The 22,137-nt window shown below is 44.6% G+C and overlaps 1 protein-coding gene across 1 annotated transcript; it reads right to left on the reverse strand.

Moving 5' to 3' along the window:
* Window positions 1-1,100: 1,100 nt before the first annotated feature.
* LOC310780505 (kelch domain-containing protein 1) lies at window positions 1,101-14,744 on the reverse strand (the record flags this gene model as incomplete). The annotated part of the gene is made up of 18 exons (XM_083641077.1): window positions 1,101-1,205; window positions 2,194-2,298; window positions 3,697-3,781; window positions 4,045-4,145; window positions 4,240-4,327; window positions 5,702-5,750; window positions 6,703-6,790; window positions 6,908-6,993; window positions 7,096-7,177; window positions 7,722-7,807; window positions 8,908-9,008; window positions 9,630-9,681; window positions 9,936-10,082; window positions 10,354-10,442; window positions 11,576-11,654; window positions 12,934-12,976; window positions 13,077-13,149; window positions 14,683-14,744. 18 exons carry the CDS (start codon window positions 14,742-14,744, stop codon window positions 1,101-1,103), a joined length of 1,521 nt encoding a protein of 506 aa, XP_083497203.1.
* Between the last annotated feature and the right edge of the window lie 7,393 nt (window positions 14,745-22,137).

Genomic DNA, 22,137 nt, shown 5'->3' on the forward strand with positions numbered 1-22,137 from the left:
GATATGGTAAGGTGCTAAAGGTCTGTGTGTCACATGCCTTTAGACAGACAGGATATGAGAAGGTGCTAAAGGTCTGTGTGTCACATGCCTTTAGACAGACAGGATATGGTAAGGTGCTAAAGGTCTGTGTGTCACATGCCTTTAGACAGACAGGATATGAGAAGGTGCTAAAGGTCTGTGTGTCACATGCCTTTAGACAGACAGGATATGAGAAGGTGCTAAAGGTCTGTGTGTCACATGCCTTTAGACAGACAGGATATGATGAGGTGCTAAAGGTCTGCGTGTCACATGCCTTTAGACAGACAGGATATGAGAAGGTGCTAAAGGTCTGTGTGTCACATGCCTTTAGACAGACAGGATATGAGAAGGTGCTAAAGGTCTGTGTGTCACATGCCTTTAGACAGACAGGATATGAGAAGGTGCTAAATGTCTGTGTGTCACATGCCTTTAGACAGACAGGATATGAGAAGGTGCTAAAGGTCTGTGTGTCACATGCCTTTAGACAGACAGGATATGATGAGGTGCTAAAGGTCTGCGTGTCACATGCCTTTAGACAGACAGGATATGAGAAGGTGCTAAAGGTCTGTGTGTCACATGCCTTTAGACAGACAGGATATGAGAAGGTGCTAAAGGTCTGTGTGTCACATGCCTTTAGACAGACAGGATATGAGAAGGTGCTAAAGGTCTGTGTGTCACATGCCTTTAGACAGACAGGATATGATGAGGTGCTAAAGGTCTGCGTGTCACATGCCTTTAGACAGACAGGATATGAGAAGGTGCTAAAGGTCTGCGTGTCACATGCCTTTAGACAGACAGGATATGAGAAGGTGCTAAAGGTCTGCGTGTCACATGCCTTTAGACAGACAGGATATGAGAAGGTGCTAAAGGTCTGTGTGTCACATGCCTTTAGACAGACAGGATATGATGAGGTGCTAAAGGTCTGTGTGTCACATGCCTTTAGACAGACAGGATATGATAAGGTGCTAAAGGTATGTGTGTCACATGCCTTTAGACAGACAGGATATGAGAAGGTGCTAAAGGTCTGTGTGTCACATGCCTTTAGACAGACAGGATATGATGAGGTGCTAAAGGTCTGCGTGTCACATGCCTTTAAACTGCATCATGATAGAGAGCAGGTGCTCAGAGCGTTTCTGGATGTTGCTCTGTTCCTCCTTCAGCTTCTCCTGCTCCTGCAGTACCTCCTCCTGCAGGCAGGGGAGATTTACCTCTTACTGTCCCATAGAGCAGTGGTTCTCAACCCGGGGTCTGGGGACCACCAGGGGTCCTTGAAGAGGGTTCAGAGGGTCCCCAGCAAATTGTTCTAATATTAAACTTAAACATTTAATTTCCCAAGAAGTTTACACAATTAGAGAATGTAGATCAAGTGGCTGTTTTGATCATATTTTCACTGTTATCTATACGAGCAGTTATGTACAGATAGTCGTGGAATTCTGGACAAATTTTCAGATTTGGGTCTGAGATGTCATGTAGGAACTATTTGCTTTCGACTGAACTACACCTGCTCGCTGCTAGATAGTTCCTACATGAAACTGCAGCTAGCTAGCAGCAGCTATACTAGCAGCTGTAGTTCGGTTGAAAGAAAATAGTTCCTACATGAAACTGCTAGATTATTTTCTATAGTGCAATCCTTTTCCATTGTACTGGAGAGAAGGCAGAAATACCAGACTGCAAAAATTACACTCAGTCACCAGTCACCAGACTCCGCCTCCAAATGATGTCACACAAGCAAGATGGCAGTCCCCCCCCCCCCCTTTTTTTGTGTGTGGACCGGGCTCGTGGCCTGGTACCAAATGCGTTGCGGCCCGGTACAGGTCCGCGGCCCGGTGGTTGGGGGTGCTATAGTCTACTCAAGGTCATTAGCCTCTGGGGCTTGTAGCCCACTCAAGGTCATTAGCCTCTGGGGCTTGTAGCCTACTCAAGGTCATTAGCTCTGGCTGCAGCTGCGGCTTGTGGATCATTTTTGCCAGGCAGGGAGGCACCGTCTCTCCCCAGACTAGGTCTGAGGATCAGAGACCAGATAATCCTCTGAAGTTGTCTGCTATTTTCACATCCTAAAGTAACTAGCAACTAGCGCAGTTACTATTTCAGTAACTGTAATGGAGTTATTAAATTTGAAAAAGTAATTTACTAGTTACTGCAAAAAGTAATTAAATACTGGTGCTGCTGACTCACCCTCAGTCTGCAGAGCTCCCTCCTCTCTCGGTCGTTCTCCTCGGCCCTCGCTCGGAGCCACGCCTCGTTCTGATACCGATGTCTGTCCAGCATCCCGTGGAGCTCCTGACACACACATGCGCACACACACACACACACACACACACACACAAACGCAGGCATGCATGCATACATGGATGCACGCGCACGCACACGCACACACAGATGCACAGAGTATGTTTACAAAATTACAAAAATTACACTGAATGTCTGACTGACGCTGTCAAGATGTCTGACTCTGACCTGCATAATCTGGGTCAAGGCTATCCACCTTATTTTTGAATGCCCCACTGTACAAATAATTTTCCGGTTTAACGTGACTTAGCTTGCCATTTCCTTTGTTATACTCTTTGGCTGCAGAGCCGAATTATAAACCGGAAACTGGAGTACGTTATAAAAGTTATAAATATAGTCACGTTATAAACAACTAACCAACGCTGGGAGTCCGTATGGAAACAGTGTTACTCGAAATGGTTAAAAGTTAAATCAATTTGGTCATTTAGTGGCGTTTTACTGCCATGTAACATAGCTAGCTAGCCGCTAACATTAACCACAGTACACATGATGCACTGCGCTCTTAAAGGGATATTTATCGACGAGATTCTTGGCAAGTTGGACCTGATTAGTGATTTGCTTCGTTCGCCCAGACGGGTGTCAAGCTGTCAGCAACAAGGCTGGGAGGATCACACCAGAAGAAAAATGCATAGGCATCATGGCCACTAGAAATAAGGTGGATAGGGGCGCTATAGAGTACCACAGGGATGACGTATTTTTTTAGGCCAACTCAGCTAGTCATGCTAGTTCCGGTTCCCAAGTCTAAAAGTCAATGGGATTTTTGTATGGACATTTTGGTTAAATGCATGAATCCACCCCTGGGCAAACCCTTAACATGGGTTGCTGCAAGTACCACCAACACAACGGCGTTACATTGCGTTTAAGGGCGTGAGTGTAACCGAAGTGAATCAGCGCCGATTCCTCGTGAGTCCCGAGTGGTAGCGAGTAGGTTGGTTAAACTCACTCCCCCAGTATAAAGGCGAGTTAATCAGCTCCACCAAGGGAGCTAGCTCTCTTGGTGCAGTGGTTAGCGTGTCCGTCCAGCAAGCCGAAGGTCAGCAGTTCGAATCCACCCCTGGGCAAGCCCTTAACATGGCAAGTACCACCAACACAACGCCGTTACATAAAATCATTAATTCAGTCAAAATATATAGTTAAAAATGACCAATATCTAAAAAATTACAGTGATGTGACTTGAGAAAGTAAGAAAATAGAGAGAATTGACCGGAGATCCAAATAATAGGCTGGCGCTCTGTGATGACATCATCGACAAAAAGCGACTCACCTACATGATCCGTGTCATTGAATAAAATTATGGATTTCTCTGGGTTTGAGCACTTTTGAAACATGTTCATATCACGATGATGACGAAAATAGGATCTATCGTGCAGCCCTAGTTGTTGGCTGTACCTGTTGCTGTTGTTGTTGATGTGCTTGTTGAGCATGTCTGTCTCTCTGCAGAGCGGCTGCAGCCTGGCTCAGCTCACTCTTCTCTCTGCAACAAACACACAGGTTTCAAATGAGCCAAGTCAATCATATCTCAAATATATTTGATGAGTTTTTGAGACCTCTACATCATCAGTATGATTATAGAATAGTCGACGTGTTTTGTAGGCCAACCCAGAACTCAGGATGTTTTTCCTGAGATGGATATCTCTATTTGGAACCAGACTATTAGTCTGTCTGATGTCTGTCTGATATGAAACAAACGTAAGTAAACAGAATGGTTTGATGATAATCTCCATGGTAACGCTGTACCGGTCCAGTTTGGTAAACTCCTGGTCCAGCAGAGCGAAGGCCGTCTGGATCATCTTCATGGCCTGCTCTCGCACCACACCAAAGTCCCTGTGCACGGCCACCTGTTGGAGAAAATACAACGTTGTTATTATTAGGCCAGGACAGGAAACTGTGTGTGTGGTGCCTGTATGTGCGTGTGTGTGTGTGTGTTAGCACCTGTGTGTCGGCGTTGCCCCTGGCCGTGCTGGGCAGGGGAGGGTCGCTCAGCTCGTACTTCACGTTGGGAACCTTCGTCGGAGCAAAGCTAACAGGCAGGAGGAGAACCCAGAAGTCACTTTACCAGAGAATTGTCCCTTCGTTATTCAGGGTTAGAGTTAGGGTTAGGGGTTAGGGGTTAGGGTTTGACAGCAGGACTTCTTGATTTCATGCTCAGGTTTTGTAAGGCTTTCCTTCAAACCCCGCCCTCACACTCAAATAGCCTCTGCTCGCGCTTAGATTTGCTCTGCTTGTGCTCAAATAATTAGATGGAAAAACTCCATTATCAGACCATAATATGAATCTGAAACACACACACACACACACACACACACACACACACACACACACACACACACACACACACACACACACACACACACACACACACACCTTCCTCCTGACTAGGAGAGTGACTAGGTCCTAGTAAGTATAAATAATAAATTATTCCTCAGTCATTTAGTGTTGTAAAAACATTCTTGTCTTATAACAATACTCCATTCTGATTGGTCAATTACTGCATTCTACGGTCTGTTTTTTTCTGAATAGCTGATCATAGACTGTAGGGTCTATAGGTCGCTGTAGGGTCTTCGGCACAGCGCCACCTACTGGCAACACAAAAAGCGGTTTATCTTGAGAAACGTTCAGCCGATTGACTTCAAACTTGGGGAGTGTGCTGCTGGGAACCCGAGAAATTGCAGTGGTAAACTTTGTGCAATTCAACCAATAAGATCACAGCTTTCACGTAACGTATCTCCAGGACTGTACATCCGATCGACTTCTGTATGTCTGTCCTTCGCATATCTCAAGAACCGTTTGTTGGATCGATTTCAACCTTGGTGGGTGCTTAGGGGGACCTGACTGAGTGCAGTGTGTGTGGGGGGGGGGAGCGCTCCGGGGTGGTGAATGGGGGGGAACGGGCACTGCACTAGTGTTAAGATTAATTCGAACCAGTGTTGGGGGTAACACGTTAGAGTACTCAGATTACTTTTTAAGGTAACGCGCAACGTAACGCATTAGTTTTACAATTCAAGTAATCCCATTATTAGTTATTTTTCAAACTAGGCATCTCACGCGCTCTATTCCTAGGCTCGCCCGCTGCGTGGGCTCACCTGCCCTGCAGCTCGCCGAGCTGGCCCTGCAGCTCACATACGTGGCTCGGGTGGTTTAAACAACATTTAGATTGTGTATGATAAAAGAGTGTGAATCTGGTTCAATGTGGGTTAAACATTTTGGATTGTGATCCACAGCAGAAACACAGAGAGGCCGATCAGACCAGAGCGGCCGAGCAGGAGAGCATTAATAAGAGATGAGCAGAGAAACACGAGCCACTGTCTCTTGGGCCCGCCCTCCCCCTCTCTCTCTCTCCTCCCACACACACACACACACACACACACACACACACACACACACACACACTGACCCGTGGCTGACTCCCTGAAGACCAAACTCAGACAGAATCTCCTTCATCACTGTGGAGAAAAGATAAAGGACATCAAACAAAACCCCCTCACAATACTGCCAACACTGCTCACAAAAAAGACACAAAGGTAGATGAGCAGGTAGTTAGTCAAAGAGAAGTAACAAAAAAAAAACGATTCTCTGGCCTACCCTGGATGGACGCAGATAGATAATACAATGCTGCAGCATGCGCTGGGACGCGTCATCAGTGATGTTAACTGGGGTCGTAAGGTGTTTCGGGTCTATCCAACATCATACACCCTCGCCCAGTAGACCCGGCCGAGGCCGATTAAGACCCCGACCCGCGTCCCGGAAGCAGCCGCTCACGGATCAGCCTTCCTACTCTGTCTGCAGCGTTGCCCGCAGAAGGGTTGATCATGCCCAATCCGCTGCAATAGAGCTAGTGCTACACCGCAGCATTGAAAGACCCTTCGGTGCATGGAGGGCTAAGGCTCTGTGGGTTAATCCAGGCCGCGCTCCTCCTTCGTCTCACCAGACCCTCCCAAAAGGCAATCCTACTATGCCGCACCATAGGCAAAGAGGATGCCTCAAGGAGGCCTGTGCGCTGCACGTCATTCCCCTGCGACGAGCACCTCGCTCTAGCCTGAAGGACCCCAGGCCGCGCCGATCTTTACACACTTTACTAGAGTGACTATGCCAAGAAGTACTGGCCTGGGAGGGGGCTAGGCCACACCCTTGCAAATTAGCTTACAACTTCACAGCTGAACAATAAGTCCAGGCCTATCACAAAAATGAAACCGCTTTAAGCACTCAGTATCAATCACTGACTAATTACCCAGTATAGCAGAGAATGGCAACGATACTAGTCTACTCACCAACACGCAGCAACTAAAATCCACCAGAAACCAGGCTGACAAGAACTTTGTAGCACAGATGAGAACCTTCTGAAGACAAAATGTAAGACATTTTTTAGATACTACTATACTATACTATATTAGATACCTGGTTGTCTTTCTGAAGGGTTGATCAGCTTCATCACCTTCAGGTCATTAAACTCTTCTTCTTCATTCTTCCCTCCAAATATATACAGCTGTCAATCAAACACCCAGACATATTTCCTGTCACAGCATGGAATTATAAAATATACAATACTACAATAATACTATAATACACATACACACACAGACACACACAGACACACACTGACATGGCTGTGAAGGATGAAGGCAGTGTGTCCATGTCGACGAGCCGGAGGAATCCCAACGTAGAGAGGAAGTTTCCACTTCATCTTAGCTGGACGAGAGACATCGAGAACAACAGAGAGAGAGAGAGGAGACTTCTTACTATTTAAGCACAAAAATCTTATTCTATTCTATTCTGACTTAAGTGACTCACCGATACTGAGCTTATGGATTTCATTTGATGAGCTCGGGGCTCCTTCCTCGTTTGTAATTTTGCCGCCAAACAGATAAATATCCTGGAGGGGATTTAACATGATTAAGGGAATATTATTATTATTAATAATAATTGTGATTATAATATAGTAATAATAATAATAATAGTAGTAGTAGTAATGATAATAATTAATAATCATTAACAACACATAATAATAATGATGTAGTATTATTATATTATATTTTATTATTATAATTATTATTGTTACTAGAAATAACCTCCTTACGGTTGTATGTCTCTGCCAACAAATCAAATTGCAGTTTACATCTATGTCTGTCCAGACCATAGACAGTAAATAGGAGGGACATAGGCTACTGAGCGTGACATCACCCATTGGTTTTTGATACCGCAAAACGAAGCCTCGGAAATCTTGCTTCTGGGAAATTTTTTATTGGATGAATGAATTTTCCTGGAGCATTCTGGGATATCTGTTCAAATCTGGAGCCCGCGAATGTACTTGAGTGTGAGAGTGGGGGAGTGTCAGGGATGGTCGGGGGAGTGTTGGTCGGGGTAATAGCTAACATTTGTGTGTGTGTGTGTGTGTGTGTGTGTATGTGTGTGTGTACCTTGTCGTGGTGTGCGGTCAGTGTGTGGCCTGTGGAGTTTGGAGGTGATTCTCCCTTCACCTCACACTTCTGCCACACCAGGCTCTCTGAGAACACACACACACACACACACACACACACACACACACACACACACACACACACACACACACACACACACACACACACACACACACACACACACACAGAGGCTTTAGATTTTGTTTTGAAATGCATCTTGGTGATTGGATCACAAGTGGACAGTGCTAAAGACAAGTGGAAACGACCACCAAGACGCATTGTGATCTGATCACTCAAACCACTTGGCGAGGTGGTCTGGGACGCATCTAGTCTCTTAGGACTAGTCTCACGTGGTCAGACCCAACGTCGACATCAGCAAACTTCCAGCGACGGAGGGTCTGAATCACATGAATCACAACTTTCTGGAAGCCAAGATGTGCCATGTGGGTTTATCTACTGCCACACCCCCTTTTTTTCCACAAGCCACATATCTTAAACATTCTGACACTAAAATGTAATTTTTCAGCAGACAGATCAGGAGAAAATTAACTTTGTTCAAGTCTTTGTCTCAGTAACACACTCTCATGAGATTTGGCAACAGGAGCTCCCGTTACTAGAGATTAGCTAAAGCTACATGTGAAGTTCTTGATGTAGTAGCTAAATCTGTGGTTGTAAAAAACATTTTTTCAGCCGATATCTTAGTTACAATTAGATTGAGCTAACATGGGGAAGCTTTGTGTTTATAGATGTTATGTGTGTCTAGTTTTGGGAACTCACGATCTCTAGCTCAAGTTAGCTTTCTAGGTCAGTGGCACACTTCAAGGGGAACTGGTGACCACGCCCATTGAGGAGACCAGAAGAGTAATAAGAGTAGTGGCAGAGCCTGGAATGAGCTATACAGTATCTATAGTCCATCATCTCTGATGTTAACTCTGCTCAGACTGTATCAACACCACTAGGCTCAGGTCAGTAATGACAGACTCACTTGTTGCCATGGCAACGCCGACACATTCTGATTTGACAGCGTTCAAATAAAAGTGGCGTGCAGGCATCACGACCCAGGATCTGACTTTGTACCACACAGATCGATGCAGACTGGAATTAAAAAAAAAGTGACTCCATGCCGCTTTTTGCTGTTCACGCCGCTGAGAAAATGATAATACACAAAGATAATAAATGGTTTTACCTGTCTCCAGAACGTGGATATCTTTAAAGTATTCTCCATCTTTTGTACAGCCTCCAAACATAAACACCTGATCACCCACCAGAGCAAAGGTGTGGTTGAACCTAGACACCAACACACACACACACACACACACACACACACACACACACACACACACACACACACACACACACACACACACACACACACACACAGAGTGAGAAAGAGAAAGAGAGGTTAGTGAGATAGCCTTATAAAGCCCCATCTGTGTGGAGCCCTAGCTGATATCACCAGGAGGAAGGATAAGTCTGTGGCATGTGTGTCATGGCCGGTGTGGTGCAGTGTTGTGCAGTGGACAGTGTCATGGCCGGTGTGGTGCAGTGTTGTGCAGTGGACAGTGTCATGGCCGGTGTGGTGCAGTGTTGTGCAGTGGACAGTGTCATGGCCGGTGTGGTGCAGTGTTGTGCAGTAGACAGTGTCATGGCCGGTGTGGTGCAGTGTTGTGCAGTGGACAGTGTCATGGCCGGTGTGGTGCAGTGTTGTGCAGTGGACAGTGTCATGGCCGGTGTGGTGCAGTGTTGTGCAGTGGACAGTGTCATGGCCGGTGTGGTGCAGTGTTGTGCAGTGGACAGTGTCATGGCCGGTGTGGTGCAGTGTTGTGCAGTGGACAGTGTCATGGCCGGTGTGGTGCAGTGTTGTGCAGTGGACAGTGTCATGGCCGGTGTGGTGCAGTGCGGTGTCACCGTGCAGAGGGCAGGGCTCCAGTGGTTTTGACGGGCGTCCAGGTGAGAGACACTGAAACAGAGAGGAGGGGCCAACACAATCAATACACACATCAGTGTTCGCATTATGGTGAGTCACATTTACTGTAGTAGTGCTACTACACAGTATTACTTTTGACTGTCTGACATGATTCAGTAATCAATTAAACATACAGGTAAGTTAAAAGGTTAAAATAAACAAAAAAACAACAACAACCATTGGGTTGATAAATATCTACTACTATGATGATGAAAATAATGATGGCTGTTTTCTTTTTTTCTCCAGACCTGTGTTGAAGACCATGAGGTTGTCGGTTGGAATCCCTTCCACAATCCCTCCGTACACGTAGATGTTATCTCCCACGGCAACAGAACTGTGTCTGAGGGTCCTGAGGGCCACGCCCCCTGTTGCTAGGCGATCCCAGGTGAGAGACACTGTCACAACGGGGGAGGCGGGGGGGGGGGGGGGGGGGCGTGACATCATTCCAAACAAAACACATCACAGCATCCTCCGACACACAGGAAATTATGCGTTTAAAGCCCCCCCCCCCCCCTCTCTCTCTCTCCAGTCGACAGTGAAGCTCGCTCGACCAGGTTTGAAGCTATGTGTTTTTCAGCAGACGTTTGTGTTTGGAGTAGGGCTGGAGGATATGGTTGAAATCAATACCCTGATAATCATAATGATTTTCTGGTTTGCTATGCTCACCGATATCGAAGCAGTAGACTCCTGAGAGACATTCTCGGGCCTTGGGGTCGGACGCTCCTCCAAACAGATACAGCTTTCCTCTCACCACACTGAGTTCAGACCCAAGAACCCAGAGGAGGGGACAGTCACATGACTTGGACTCCAGTCACAGCGCTCGACTCTTGACCAGTGTTGGGTAGCAATATATTAATAGAGTAATATCTTATGTAATATATTACTTTCCCCCAGTAATGAGCAGTGTAACTGATTACAATTTCCAAAAGAGTAATATTACAGTAACTAATCCAAGTAACTTCAAGTTACTGCATTACTTTCTCCAGTGCTGACTCAGGTTAATGTTGCAGGGCTATTTGTGACACAAACACTTGCGTATTGATAGAATGCGCTGCCACTAGAAACAGAAGCTGTTTATTAGAAACAGAAGCTGTTTATTAGAAACAGAAGCTGTTTATTAGTCCCCCTTCACCCTAGGTCTCATGCAAAAAAGAATTTGGACACCCTAGCCCTTCACGTGAATGCGCAAAACGGAGGGTTACGGGCTAAGTGGTAGGGCCAAGGGGGGAATTGGGATTGGGCCTACAAGCTGCGTTCACACCGACCTATTAAAGTTTTTTGCTGGCATTGAGTTTACATACAAAGTCAATGCAAACGAGCAATTGAGCGTATATTCGCCCGGGAGAAAAATCGCTGGGCGTCCGAGCGACAGAGACAGAGCGATAGGGAGAAAATACGCTCGTCGCCCCAGATGAAATATCCCAACTCGAGCGAAAATACGCTGGCATCAGTCGCTCGCTGTTCAACGCTGATTGGCTGCCGTGTCGAGCGAGTCAAGGATCACACTGGCTTGGAACAAACCGCTGGTTTATTGTGTGGCAACAAACCGCATTGACAGGCTGACAGCTGACATGAAGTGAAGTCTGTACTACCAGTATGGAGCTCGCGTTAGGAGCACGCTGATAGGCTTAGCTTGTAAACAACAACGGTGGCTCGTAGTGGACAAACATCATGACATTGCGTAACGTTATAGCCCCCACATGTCCGTCAATTCGTGTGCCTGTTGACGAGCGATTTAAACAGATCGACAGAGCGATTCCAAAGGGTTGAATCAAGCGACAGAGCGAAAAATAAATATCTCATCGTGCATTTAGCTTCCGGTCTGTGAGATATTTAATGAGCAACTTGAGCAAGTGAGAGTGAACACTGGCCTGGTCTTGGCATTTACCAGAGAGTGTGTCCGGCTCTCGCTGGGGGCACGGCTCCGTTCTGAGGAAGCCCTTCCCACACCACGTCGTCAGGAGAAACTGCAGGAACAGAACCTGCCTGTTACTTACAATTACTATTTACAATTTTCCATTTAGCAGACACTTTTATGCAAAGCGATGTACATATGAGATTTTAATACAACACAAGCAAGGAATATTGAGAAGGATTCTGCGGGTCGCGATAAATAGTCTATAACTTGTCTATAACAACTTAACATATATAGACTATTCTATTCTTTTCTGAATGCTTTCCTACATGGTCAGTGGTTAGCACGGTTGCCTTAGCAAGAAGGTCCCGGCTTCGTCCCAGGTCCTTTCTGTGTGGAGTTTGTATGTTCTCCCTGTGTTCCTGTGTGTTTCCTCACACCATCAAAGACATGTATGTTAGGGTTAACACTCCTGACAAAGGTCAAAGTAGCACTTCGGTTCGTAAGGGGAAAAGTGAATGGGATTTCAGAATGGAGATTTCGGTTAAATGCATGAAATAAGGTCAATAAAAGTTTATGGGAGTGGTCATTTGTCCTCAGCAGGATAATCTTCACAGCCGAGGACCACTTTTATTACTTTGAAGCGTAAATTATTTTTTTCATACGATTTTCAGAAAACGTTTCAAAGGTAATACAAGTGGTCCTCGTTTGTGAAGATTATCCTGCTGAACACAAATGACCAAGGCACTGGCCAAAAGAACTGGAGTTGTTCAGGGCTGAAAGCCTAACAATGGAGAAACCCTGTTTAGTCTGCTCAGTTGAGGGTGACCTAATCTAATCTATTCTTTTCTGAACGCTTTCTTCTAACATGCCAGGTTCCCCCTCTATCTTGTTCTCACTCTTTGTCTGCTCAGCCCTTTCCTCTAATGACACCCAGCTCAGTCTGAGCTACGCTGTTGTAACTGGACCCCACACAAAGTCAGAATTATTTATCTTGCCCCCTGTGCAGACTAGTCCACCAGCAGCAAACTGAGCGGTCTGCAACGCAGTACAGCTCTTTTGCTTGTACACTTGAACGTTTATCTGATGCTCTTCCAGAGTCTCACAGGGGAGCAGACAGTGAATCATTCAGATTCAGATTTTATTTACTCTAGACCAGTGGTCTTCACATCTGAAATACAGCTACAGTATGCTTTTCAGCCTAGTTTGAGTGACTTTAAACAAAAACAATTTTTATGTGACAACAAAGAGCAAAGGAAATGTCGATAACTAATTTTTGCAGCGCACATTCCTTCACTGCCAGAAGGGGGAGACAAAAGTTATGCACTACAAAGTTATGCACTACTAGAGCTTTAAATAAACTCAGAATTGTATGTACTTTAACGTCTTACCTGTCAGCATGTAGAAGTCGTTGAGATAAATGGGGTCGTCGTCCTGACCAGACGAGAAGAGACATACAGCACATCAGTATGAAAGATGAACTCAACTTGAATGAGTATAAAGGTGGAATAAAAGAATAGAAAATAAATGCCACCTCTTGGTTGGTGTTGGAAGCTCCACCAAACAGAAAGGCGATATTTCCTGCCACAGCGAAGGCATGGCCATGTCTGGGAGAGAAGAGGTGGACGCACGCACGCACGCACGCACGCACGCACGCACGCACACACACACACACACACACACACACACACACACACACACACACACACACACACACACACACACACACACACACTTTATATGAAGGCACTGATCAAGCTATCTGTACATCTATTTCTCAAAAACTTGAATTAGTTTCCAGGAAACTTTGTGTAACGTTATGGATCATGAAGAGCCGATTACCTTCTCACACTGATTCAACCCGCGCTCCTCTCTCCAAACTGGTCAAATACTGACGTTTGGTCAGGACTTCTTAAAACACTGGTCACCCCTTTTTCCAAATTTTTCAACGTACAGGGTAGTCCATACAGGGTAGTCCAATAGACTTCTATAGGACGAATCAGCATGACGTCACGACCACCCGGAAATGCGGAACCGCAGCAGCGGTTAATTAGTATGAGCTGTGCCAAACAAATGTTAATATCTTCAAAAACTATACATCACATCGCTTATATTTTGACATTGTGAGTGAGAGAGAGTAGCTCAAGAGTCTGTATAATATATATATGTCGTGTTAAAGTTGTGTGAACTGTCAGTTTTTTAAAATGAAGTGAATTTAGTATTCAAGCCTGGCTCCATAGGGTCCCATTATAAAGTTGCCCCAGTAAGCCGTTTGTTTACCAACACTGATCCCTCGTATAGAAGTCCCACAATGTGCAGGGTAGTCCATATAGACATCAATAGAACTCCCACAATGTGTACCACAAGTGTGGCACTGAAATTAAAATGGTGGCCAGTAAGGGCGTTGTGGTCGGGGTGGTGGATGGGCGTATACCATCAATGCCGACGACAAAGGTTCGATTTCCAGCATTTTCAAAGTACATTTAAAAGCCACATTTACATTTATTCGTATTTAACCATAAACATGAACCCTAAACTTAAAGGAACACTCAGGTGATTTTCAACCAGCTTTGCATATCCAGAGACTGTAAACAGTTTTGCAAACATTAATTTAGTTTGACAGTTGAGAGTTGATTTGAGTGAAGTTGTGGATCAGTGTTGTCATTTGGGCATGAATGACATCACTGGTCCACAACTTCACTCAAATCAACTCTCAATAACTGTCAAACTAAATGAATGCCTGCAAACGTTTTACAGTTTTCTGATATACTACTGGTTTTGTAATGATACAAAGCTGGTTGAAAATCAGTGGAGTGTTCCAAACTAAATTTAACCTCAATTTAATCAAAGTGGTTTTAATTGCCTAAATTCATTATCAAACCATTTGAACGTGACATCACATTACAGTATGACATGATAAGTGAAATCACTAACCTGCAAATCAAAAATCTGAACTTACTCATTTACTCGGTGTATACATTTAAAAGTACTCAAGTAATATATATTATTAAAATTACTCAGGTAAGAGTAAAAGTATAGCATTATAAAAATACTTAAAAAAGTACAAATCCCCCCAAAAACGACTAGTACCGGAGTACTTTCCACCTCTGACACACATACGCACGCACACACACACCTACCTGTGACTTGGTGCTTCTCCTCTCATCTCTTTTTCCACCCAGTGACCGCTGGCCAATGCCATATTCACCTTTGCTGTGAAGTACACACACACACACACACACACACACACACACACACACACACACACACACACACACACACACACACACACACACACACACACACACACACACACACACACACACTTATTTTCACTGTCTGAATTGACTGTGAATGTAATCATCTAGAGCAGTGGTTTTCAAACCTTTTGTGGCCAAGGCACACCTGTATTCATATCCATGCAAAGTAGTCTGTAAATGCTTTTTATTTACTTAACGAGCATGTTTACTTAAAATAATTCAAGAATTTAATCAGTTAGAATAATGACATCATTTAACATATTTCATAATAAATCTAGCTGTCTGAGTCCCCTTTTATGTGATGGCACCAGGCAGCTCAATTTAACCCGTTGGTCACAAAATCCCACGGCATACCTGGACTTGCCTCACGGCCAAGGGTGTAGTGGAGGGTAAACGCGAGTAAACGCAGTTTACCCACCTTTTGAAATGAGGCAGATAGTTTACTCACCTATTTTCAGATCACCTATATAAATCAATGAGGGAAAACAAGGTGGGTAAACTACTCACCTTGGATAGTTTACCCACCTCTGTATTTACCACTACACCCCTGCTCACGGCACACCATTTGGGAACCACTGATCTAGAGCTGCCACGATTAGTCGATTAATCAATTCGTCGATCAAGTCCGGAGTTACTGAACATGAGCGTGAATCCACATGTAGGTGGAACACATGTTCCTGCCCTTGCACAAAATTGAATAATGTCACAGTATTAATATAGGCATCAATATCCTATGCCAAATTATTAAGGCCTATTACAAAAACATGAACAAAAAAAGAGTATCCAGTAACAAGTCCGAGTCGTCGTCTCCAACTTCCGAGGTCGAGTGCATGAATGCAGTCAAAGACGTGTCACAAGTCCTGAAAATGAGTCCAGGACTCTACAACACTGGTTGTGTGACTCACCTGATGTGGTGTCTCTGGGTGCTGAGAGCGTCCGTGTCTCTCCGACAGCCTCTGGTCTGGTCTCCAGCTCAGTTTACAGCTAGGCTACACTGTCGTCTGCAGCCACACTGTTGCCTAGCAATGCCTCCAAACAGACCACACAGAGTAAGGCGCCAGTGGTTCCCAACCTTGGGGTTGCGACCCTAAGTGGGGTCACCTGGAATTCAAATGGGGTCGCCTGAAATTATTTTTTATTTTATTTATTTATTTTTAACACCACACACAATTTAAAACTACAGAGTAGGGCCACATGCAGCCCTGCAGGTCGCATTCGCAGTTCGGCTGCTGTGTGGCCTTGCCTGCCCTATTGGCGCGCGCACGTCTTCCTCTCTCTCTCCCTCCTTTCTCTCCCTCAGTCTCTCTCACGACTTTGTGTGTGAGTGAATTTATGACATCACTGATGTCTTCAGTGGGATTTATGACATCACTGATGATGTCATCAGTGGGACAGACAGACAGACAGACAGAGCCCCAGCTCCCATTTATATACTCATATAACTGTTTTGTAGAAATAATTCTGGAGTCAGAGGTTGGACTTACTTGGTTATATATTTAATAAGAGTCTTGCAAGCAGAAGAGGCATACAGCAAGTCGCTCTTACACTTCTTCAAATGACAATTGGTTCTGAAAAGACTTAAACAAGTCTAGTCTTTAATATGATGCTGACAAGGCACAAAGAGAACAGAACAGTTCTGTAACAGAGCATACATCAGTAAATAGATAAGTAGGTAGATACAGTAACTAGATAGGTAGGTATACAGTAACTAGATAAGTAGGTAGATACAGTAACTAGGTAGATACAGTAACTAGATGGAGACGGAGAGACTGCCGAGGATGCACACTTCTAAAGTGATGGGTATGGTAGCCTTGGCCTGGTTCAGAGGTCACAGCAACAGAACCGACTGCATTCCAACACGTCACTTTTTATTCTGAGAATAATGCTATCTTGGGATGTGCAGGGCAACAAATGGTTAGAGAAGTATAATAGCATCAAAGTATAATAGTATAAACACATCACACACACTGTGGCTTAAAAAACAAAACCAAAATATATATTTTGCGATACGAACCGCTTACATACAGTTAAATTAACATAGATGGCTTATTACTTATTTTAAAATCAAAAACATTTTGTTCAATGTTTTGTGTTTGTTTTTTTATACAATAACACATTTTAGAGGTGCGCAATACTGCAATACCGTAAAACCATGGTATTGTTGCCTAAGGTTATCATACCGTCAAAGTCTCATACCGGCCCATGCCTATTACATTATCATTTGTGTATACATTTGCACATTCATAAAACAAAAAACGATATACCGTAGATGTATCTGCGGTATCGCATTACTACTCTTTATCATGATACTTTGCCTGGACAAAATATTGGACACATTTCTACCGGAGCAAGGCATGTTCAAAGAAAGGGGGAACAGAACTAGAATTCGTGAACTTTTTCCTGCTGCCTAACATGTGGGCCAACAGCAGCGAGGACAGGAACAGCACTGGAGTACCGGGACGGTTAAGAGTGTGAGGGCAACAGGCAGGACTGTTAACACGTTCACTGCCAATGACGAGTTGACTCGTCAAACACAATCCAACCGTTCACTGCCAATGACGAGTTGACTCGTCAAAAAATATATTTTTATTTTTTTGACGGTGCTACGTGGATCAATGTCCCCCACGTCTCCTATAAAAATATTGGAAGTATTGAATGTGTATAATCTATTTTACCGACCAACTAAGTGGCGACAGTGCTCTCCCGACAGAGAGAAAGCCAACCAAAAACAGCCGCGGGAGCAAGCCATTCTCAAGGAAATGGCTTGGCGATTTTACAGTCATCAGTCACCAGACTAGAGCGGCCGCGCCAGCAGCAGCACACTGAGAGCGGAGAGCGGTGCTGGCGTGGGGGATTGCAAATTTGCATAATAGATTATGGGTGAAACACACTTTGAAACACCCGCAGAAAGGCCAGAATCGCACGCATTCCGAAAACCCAGAAACGAACGAGCCTCATTCTCATACTGTAGGCGAAAACGCTTTCACGCTGCTGCACACCGGCGCACAACGGTGGGGGGTTCCAAAAATAGACTGGGTCGGCAGCATAAAGCCTAGAATCGCACAAAGCTTCATCAAAGCTCTCAACCGAAAATCCAAGAAACGATTGAGTCCCATCCACAGTCCACACTCGCCACACTCGCCGACGAGGGGCCGCCAGAGAGGGAGGCTGCTCACTGCTCAGACAGGCAGGAGAAACTGGCTTGTGACAAACGCCACCAGACACGCCCACGGAGGGAGGAGTTTAAAGGAGAGGGTGTTCAGAACTATATTGTTCAGATGTCTGATCTCTCACTGATGCCAAAAATAAATGGTTAAAGTGACTGTTCTGCCTGTTTGATTGAATTTCACAAAACTGCGATTATCTCAGCTTTCACTCTCAGACAGCTGAAACCATGCTGTACTCAACGGCTAATATCTACATAACTACTAACTTTACAAACTAACTCTTTTAGACAGAGAAAGCACACATTCTATTAGTACTTTTGTGAACTTTGTGTTCACAAACTCCAAGCAGAAAATAATCCTCGGCTCTTGTAAAATGAGCCAGAATCCTCAAAAAAACCCTCTGGCAGAACCTACCTACAGTAAAAAAAAAAAAAGGCTGGCAGTGAATGTGTTAAGAGTGTGAGGGGAACAGTTAGGACTGTTGGAGTGTGAGGGGAACAGTTAGGACTGTTGGAGTGTGAGGGGAACAGGCAGGACTGTTAAGAGTGTGAGGGGAACAGTTAGGACTGTTGGAGTGTGAGGGGAACAGGCAGGACTGTTAAGAGTGTGAGGGGAATAGTTAGGACTGTTAAGAGTGTGAGGGGAACAGTTAGGACTGTTGGAGTGTGAGGGGAACAGGCAGGACTGTTAAGAGTGTGGGGGGAACAGTTAGGACTGTTAAGAGTGTGAGGGGAACAGTTAGGACTGTTGGAGTGTGAGGGGAACAGGCAGGACTGTTAAGAGTGTGAGGGGAACAGTTAGGACTGTTAAGAGTGTGAGGGGAACAGTTAGGACTGTTAAGAGTGTGAGGGGAACAGTTAGGACTGTTGGAGTGTGAGGGGAACAGGCAGGACTGTTAAGAGTGTGAGGGGAACAGTTAGGACTGTTGGAGTGTGAGGGGAACAGGCAGGACTGTTGGAGTGTGAGGGGAACAGTTAGGACTGTTAAGAGTGTGAGGGGAACAGTTAGGACTGTTGGAGTGTGAGGGGAACAGGCAGGACTGTTGGAGTGTGAGGGGAACAGGCAGGACTGTTAGTGTGAGGGGAACAGTTAGGACTGTTAAGAGTGTGAGGGGAACAGTTAGGACTGTTAAGAGTGTGAGGGGAACAGTTAGGACTGTTAAGAGTGTGAGGGAGTTGGGACTGTTGGAGTGTGAGGGGAACAGGCAGGACTGTTGGAGTGTGAGGGGAACAGGCAGGACTGTTAGTGTGAGGGGAACAGTTAGGACTGTTAAGAGTGTGAGGGGAACAGGCAGGACTGTTAGTGTGAGGGGAACAGTTAGGACTGTTGGAGTGTGAGGGGAACAGTTAGGACTGTTAGAGTGTGAGGGGAACAGCACTGCAGTACTGGGACTGTTACGAGTGTGAGGGGAACAGTCAAACTGGGACTGTTACAGGCAATGTACACCAGACACGTTACGGCTGTGTTGCAGATCCAGAAAAACTGCCGGATCGACTCTCGCCCATGTTAATTGATGGGCGATACATGCGGTAAGGAAAAATTATGCACCTGTTCTATTTTTGTCAGAGCCCGCATCCGTCTGACAGATGACATGAGTGTGGGTCACATCTGTTCCGGAGGCGGTGTACATTAGCCCTTAGTGTGAGTGGAACAGTCAAGGGAAAGGGATCACATGAAGTTAGTCAGAAGGCAGTGTTCCCCATAGAATTAAAATCTACTTGTGGTGGTAGGTTTGTTGGTTGGTTGGGCAGGGCAGGCTGATTTTTGATAATATCGAATATCGCAAACTCGCAATACTTGCACTTACATTTTTCACAATATCTATTATTATTATTATTATTATTATTATTATTATCATCATCATCATCATTATTACGGTCTGCCCTGCTGCCAATTGCGACCCTCATTTCACTGCTTCCCGTACTGTACATTGTACCTTGGCATGAGGAAAATATAACTTTCAGCCGCTGTTATTTTAGTGGCAGCATCGTGGGGCTTTCATTTTTAAAAGAAAATGCATAATGCATGTAATGGGAGAAGTAAAGGATCTAGAGGAAGTGAACAGCATATCAACCTCTCAGTGCTTTCTTCATACTACTAATCATAATATGTAATTATACCTGAAACATAAAATACAATCATATAATTAATATTTGGCCACATGAACCAAACTAATAAGGGGCATCCTCCTCCTACCAATGCAAAAGCAAATGCACTGCACTTTTCTTTGCTTTTAGCTAGATTCAAGTCAAATTAGCCTGACATGGTTTGAAAACTACTGGCAGGCTGGAGTACATCACCCAAAATATGTCATATTAATCACGTCATATTAGTCATGTAACCCAGCATCCTGGATATAGTTTTTACAGTAGTGTTAGCTCAAATGCTAACATTAACAGTATGTGGAGGAGAATGCTAACACCATTAGCGCTATGTTCCGCAACATACAGTAAAATAAAAACTGAGATTTGGCTGGTCTAACCTAGTTTGTTAGTGGATTATTCAAGCTTTCTAGTCAAGTATGCTGCATTTGGCAGTTTATTAGTCCAAAAATGACGTACAGCTGTCTCTTAAACGGCAGCAAGCAAGATCAGAGAGACAGATAGGGTAACAATGCCTGAAAGTTAACCGTAAAAAGTTTGAACCATTCGTGCAACAGTTTTTCATTAGCGTAGAATATTGGTTGTAATCCTTAATCAACATATTCAAATATTTTTTGTCAAAAATGACCAACTTCTTATTTTAAAACTTAGCAAATAGGTCCAGTATAAGTGTAACTGAAAATAACGCCAGAACGGCCAATTACATCAGTCAATAGGTATCGGTTCAGATATGTCGTCACTAGTAATGGGTTCAGATACGTCGGTCACTAGTGATAGGTTCAGATACGTCGGTCACTAGTGATCGGTTCAGATACGTCGGTCACTAGTGATCGGTTCAGATACGTTGTCACTAGTGATCGGTTCAGATACGTCGGTCACTAGTGATCGGTTCAGATACGTTGTCACTAGTGATCGGTTCAGATACGTCGGTCACTAGTGATCGGTTCAGATACGTCGGTCACTAGTGATTGGTTCAGATACGCCGTCACTAGTGATCGGTTCAGATACGTCGGTCACTAGTGATCGGTTCAGATACGTTGTCACTAGTAATGGGTTCAGATACGTCGGTCACTAGTGATCGGTTCAGATACGTTGTCACTAGTAATGGGTTCAGATACGTCGGTCACTAGTGATCGGTTCAGATACGCCAATCACTAGTGATCGGTTCAAATACGTTGGTCACTAGTGATTGTTTCAGATACGTCGGACACTAGTGATCGGTTCAGGGAAATCTCAGTCTGAATAAATGAATGACAGCCATTCAGTGTGAATATCAAGCTATACTAAGGGCAAAATACAATGGAAAGGGTTTGGGTTTCCTCCTGAATGATGGACCATCATGTTCTGTTACTGCTGAACAGTTCAGCTCAACCAGCAGCTTCACCTACTGCTGCTCTCACCACAACACTTATGGCTTTTGACCTGTGACATCTGACTAAAACTTCTCCCACAAACACTGCAACTGAACGGTTTCTCTCCTGTGTGGACTCTGATGTGTCTCTTCAAGTCTCCTTTATGACAAAAACCTTTACCACAGTCTGGGCAACTAAAGGGTTTTTCCCCCGTGTGGACTCTCATATGTGTAACCAGTCCTGCTCGTTGGGTGAACTGTTTTTTACAAACTGAACAGTCAAACGGTTTTTCCCCTGTATGAATTCTCACGTGTGCCTTCAAGGATACTTTATGACGAAAAGGTTTAGCACAATACGGGCAACTAAATGGTTGCTCCCCTGTGTGGATTCTCATGTGTGTCTTCAAGTGTCCTTGATCATTAAAACTTTTAGCGCAGTCTGAGCAACTAAATGGTTTCTCTCCTGTGTGGACTCTCAAGTGTGTTTTCAAGTTTACTTTACGACTAAATTTTTTACCACAGTCTGAGCAACTAAAGGGCTTTTGTCCTGTATGAATTCTCATGTGTGACTTTAATGTCCCACTCTGGCTGAATATTTGACCACAAACTGAGCAATTAAATGGTTTCTCCCCTGTATGGATTCTTGTATGACTTATGAGGACATTGCTTTTCAGTGATTCTAAACCTGACTGAGGATCCCTACTCTCCTCCCAAT

This window comes from Poromitra crassiceps (assembly GCF_964638095.1).
Source record: "Poromitra crassiceps genome assembly, chromosome: 8".
Classification (NCBI taxonomy): Eukaryota; Metazoa; Chordata; class Actinopteri; order Beryciformes; family Melamphaidae; genus Poromitra; species Poromitra crassiceps.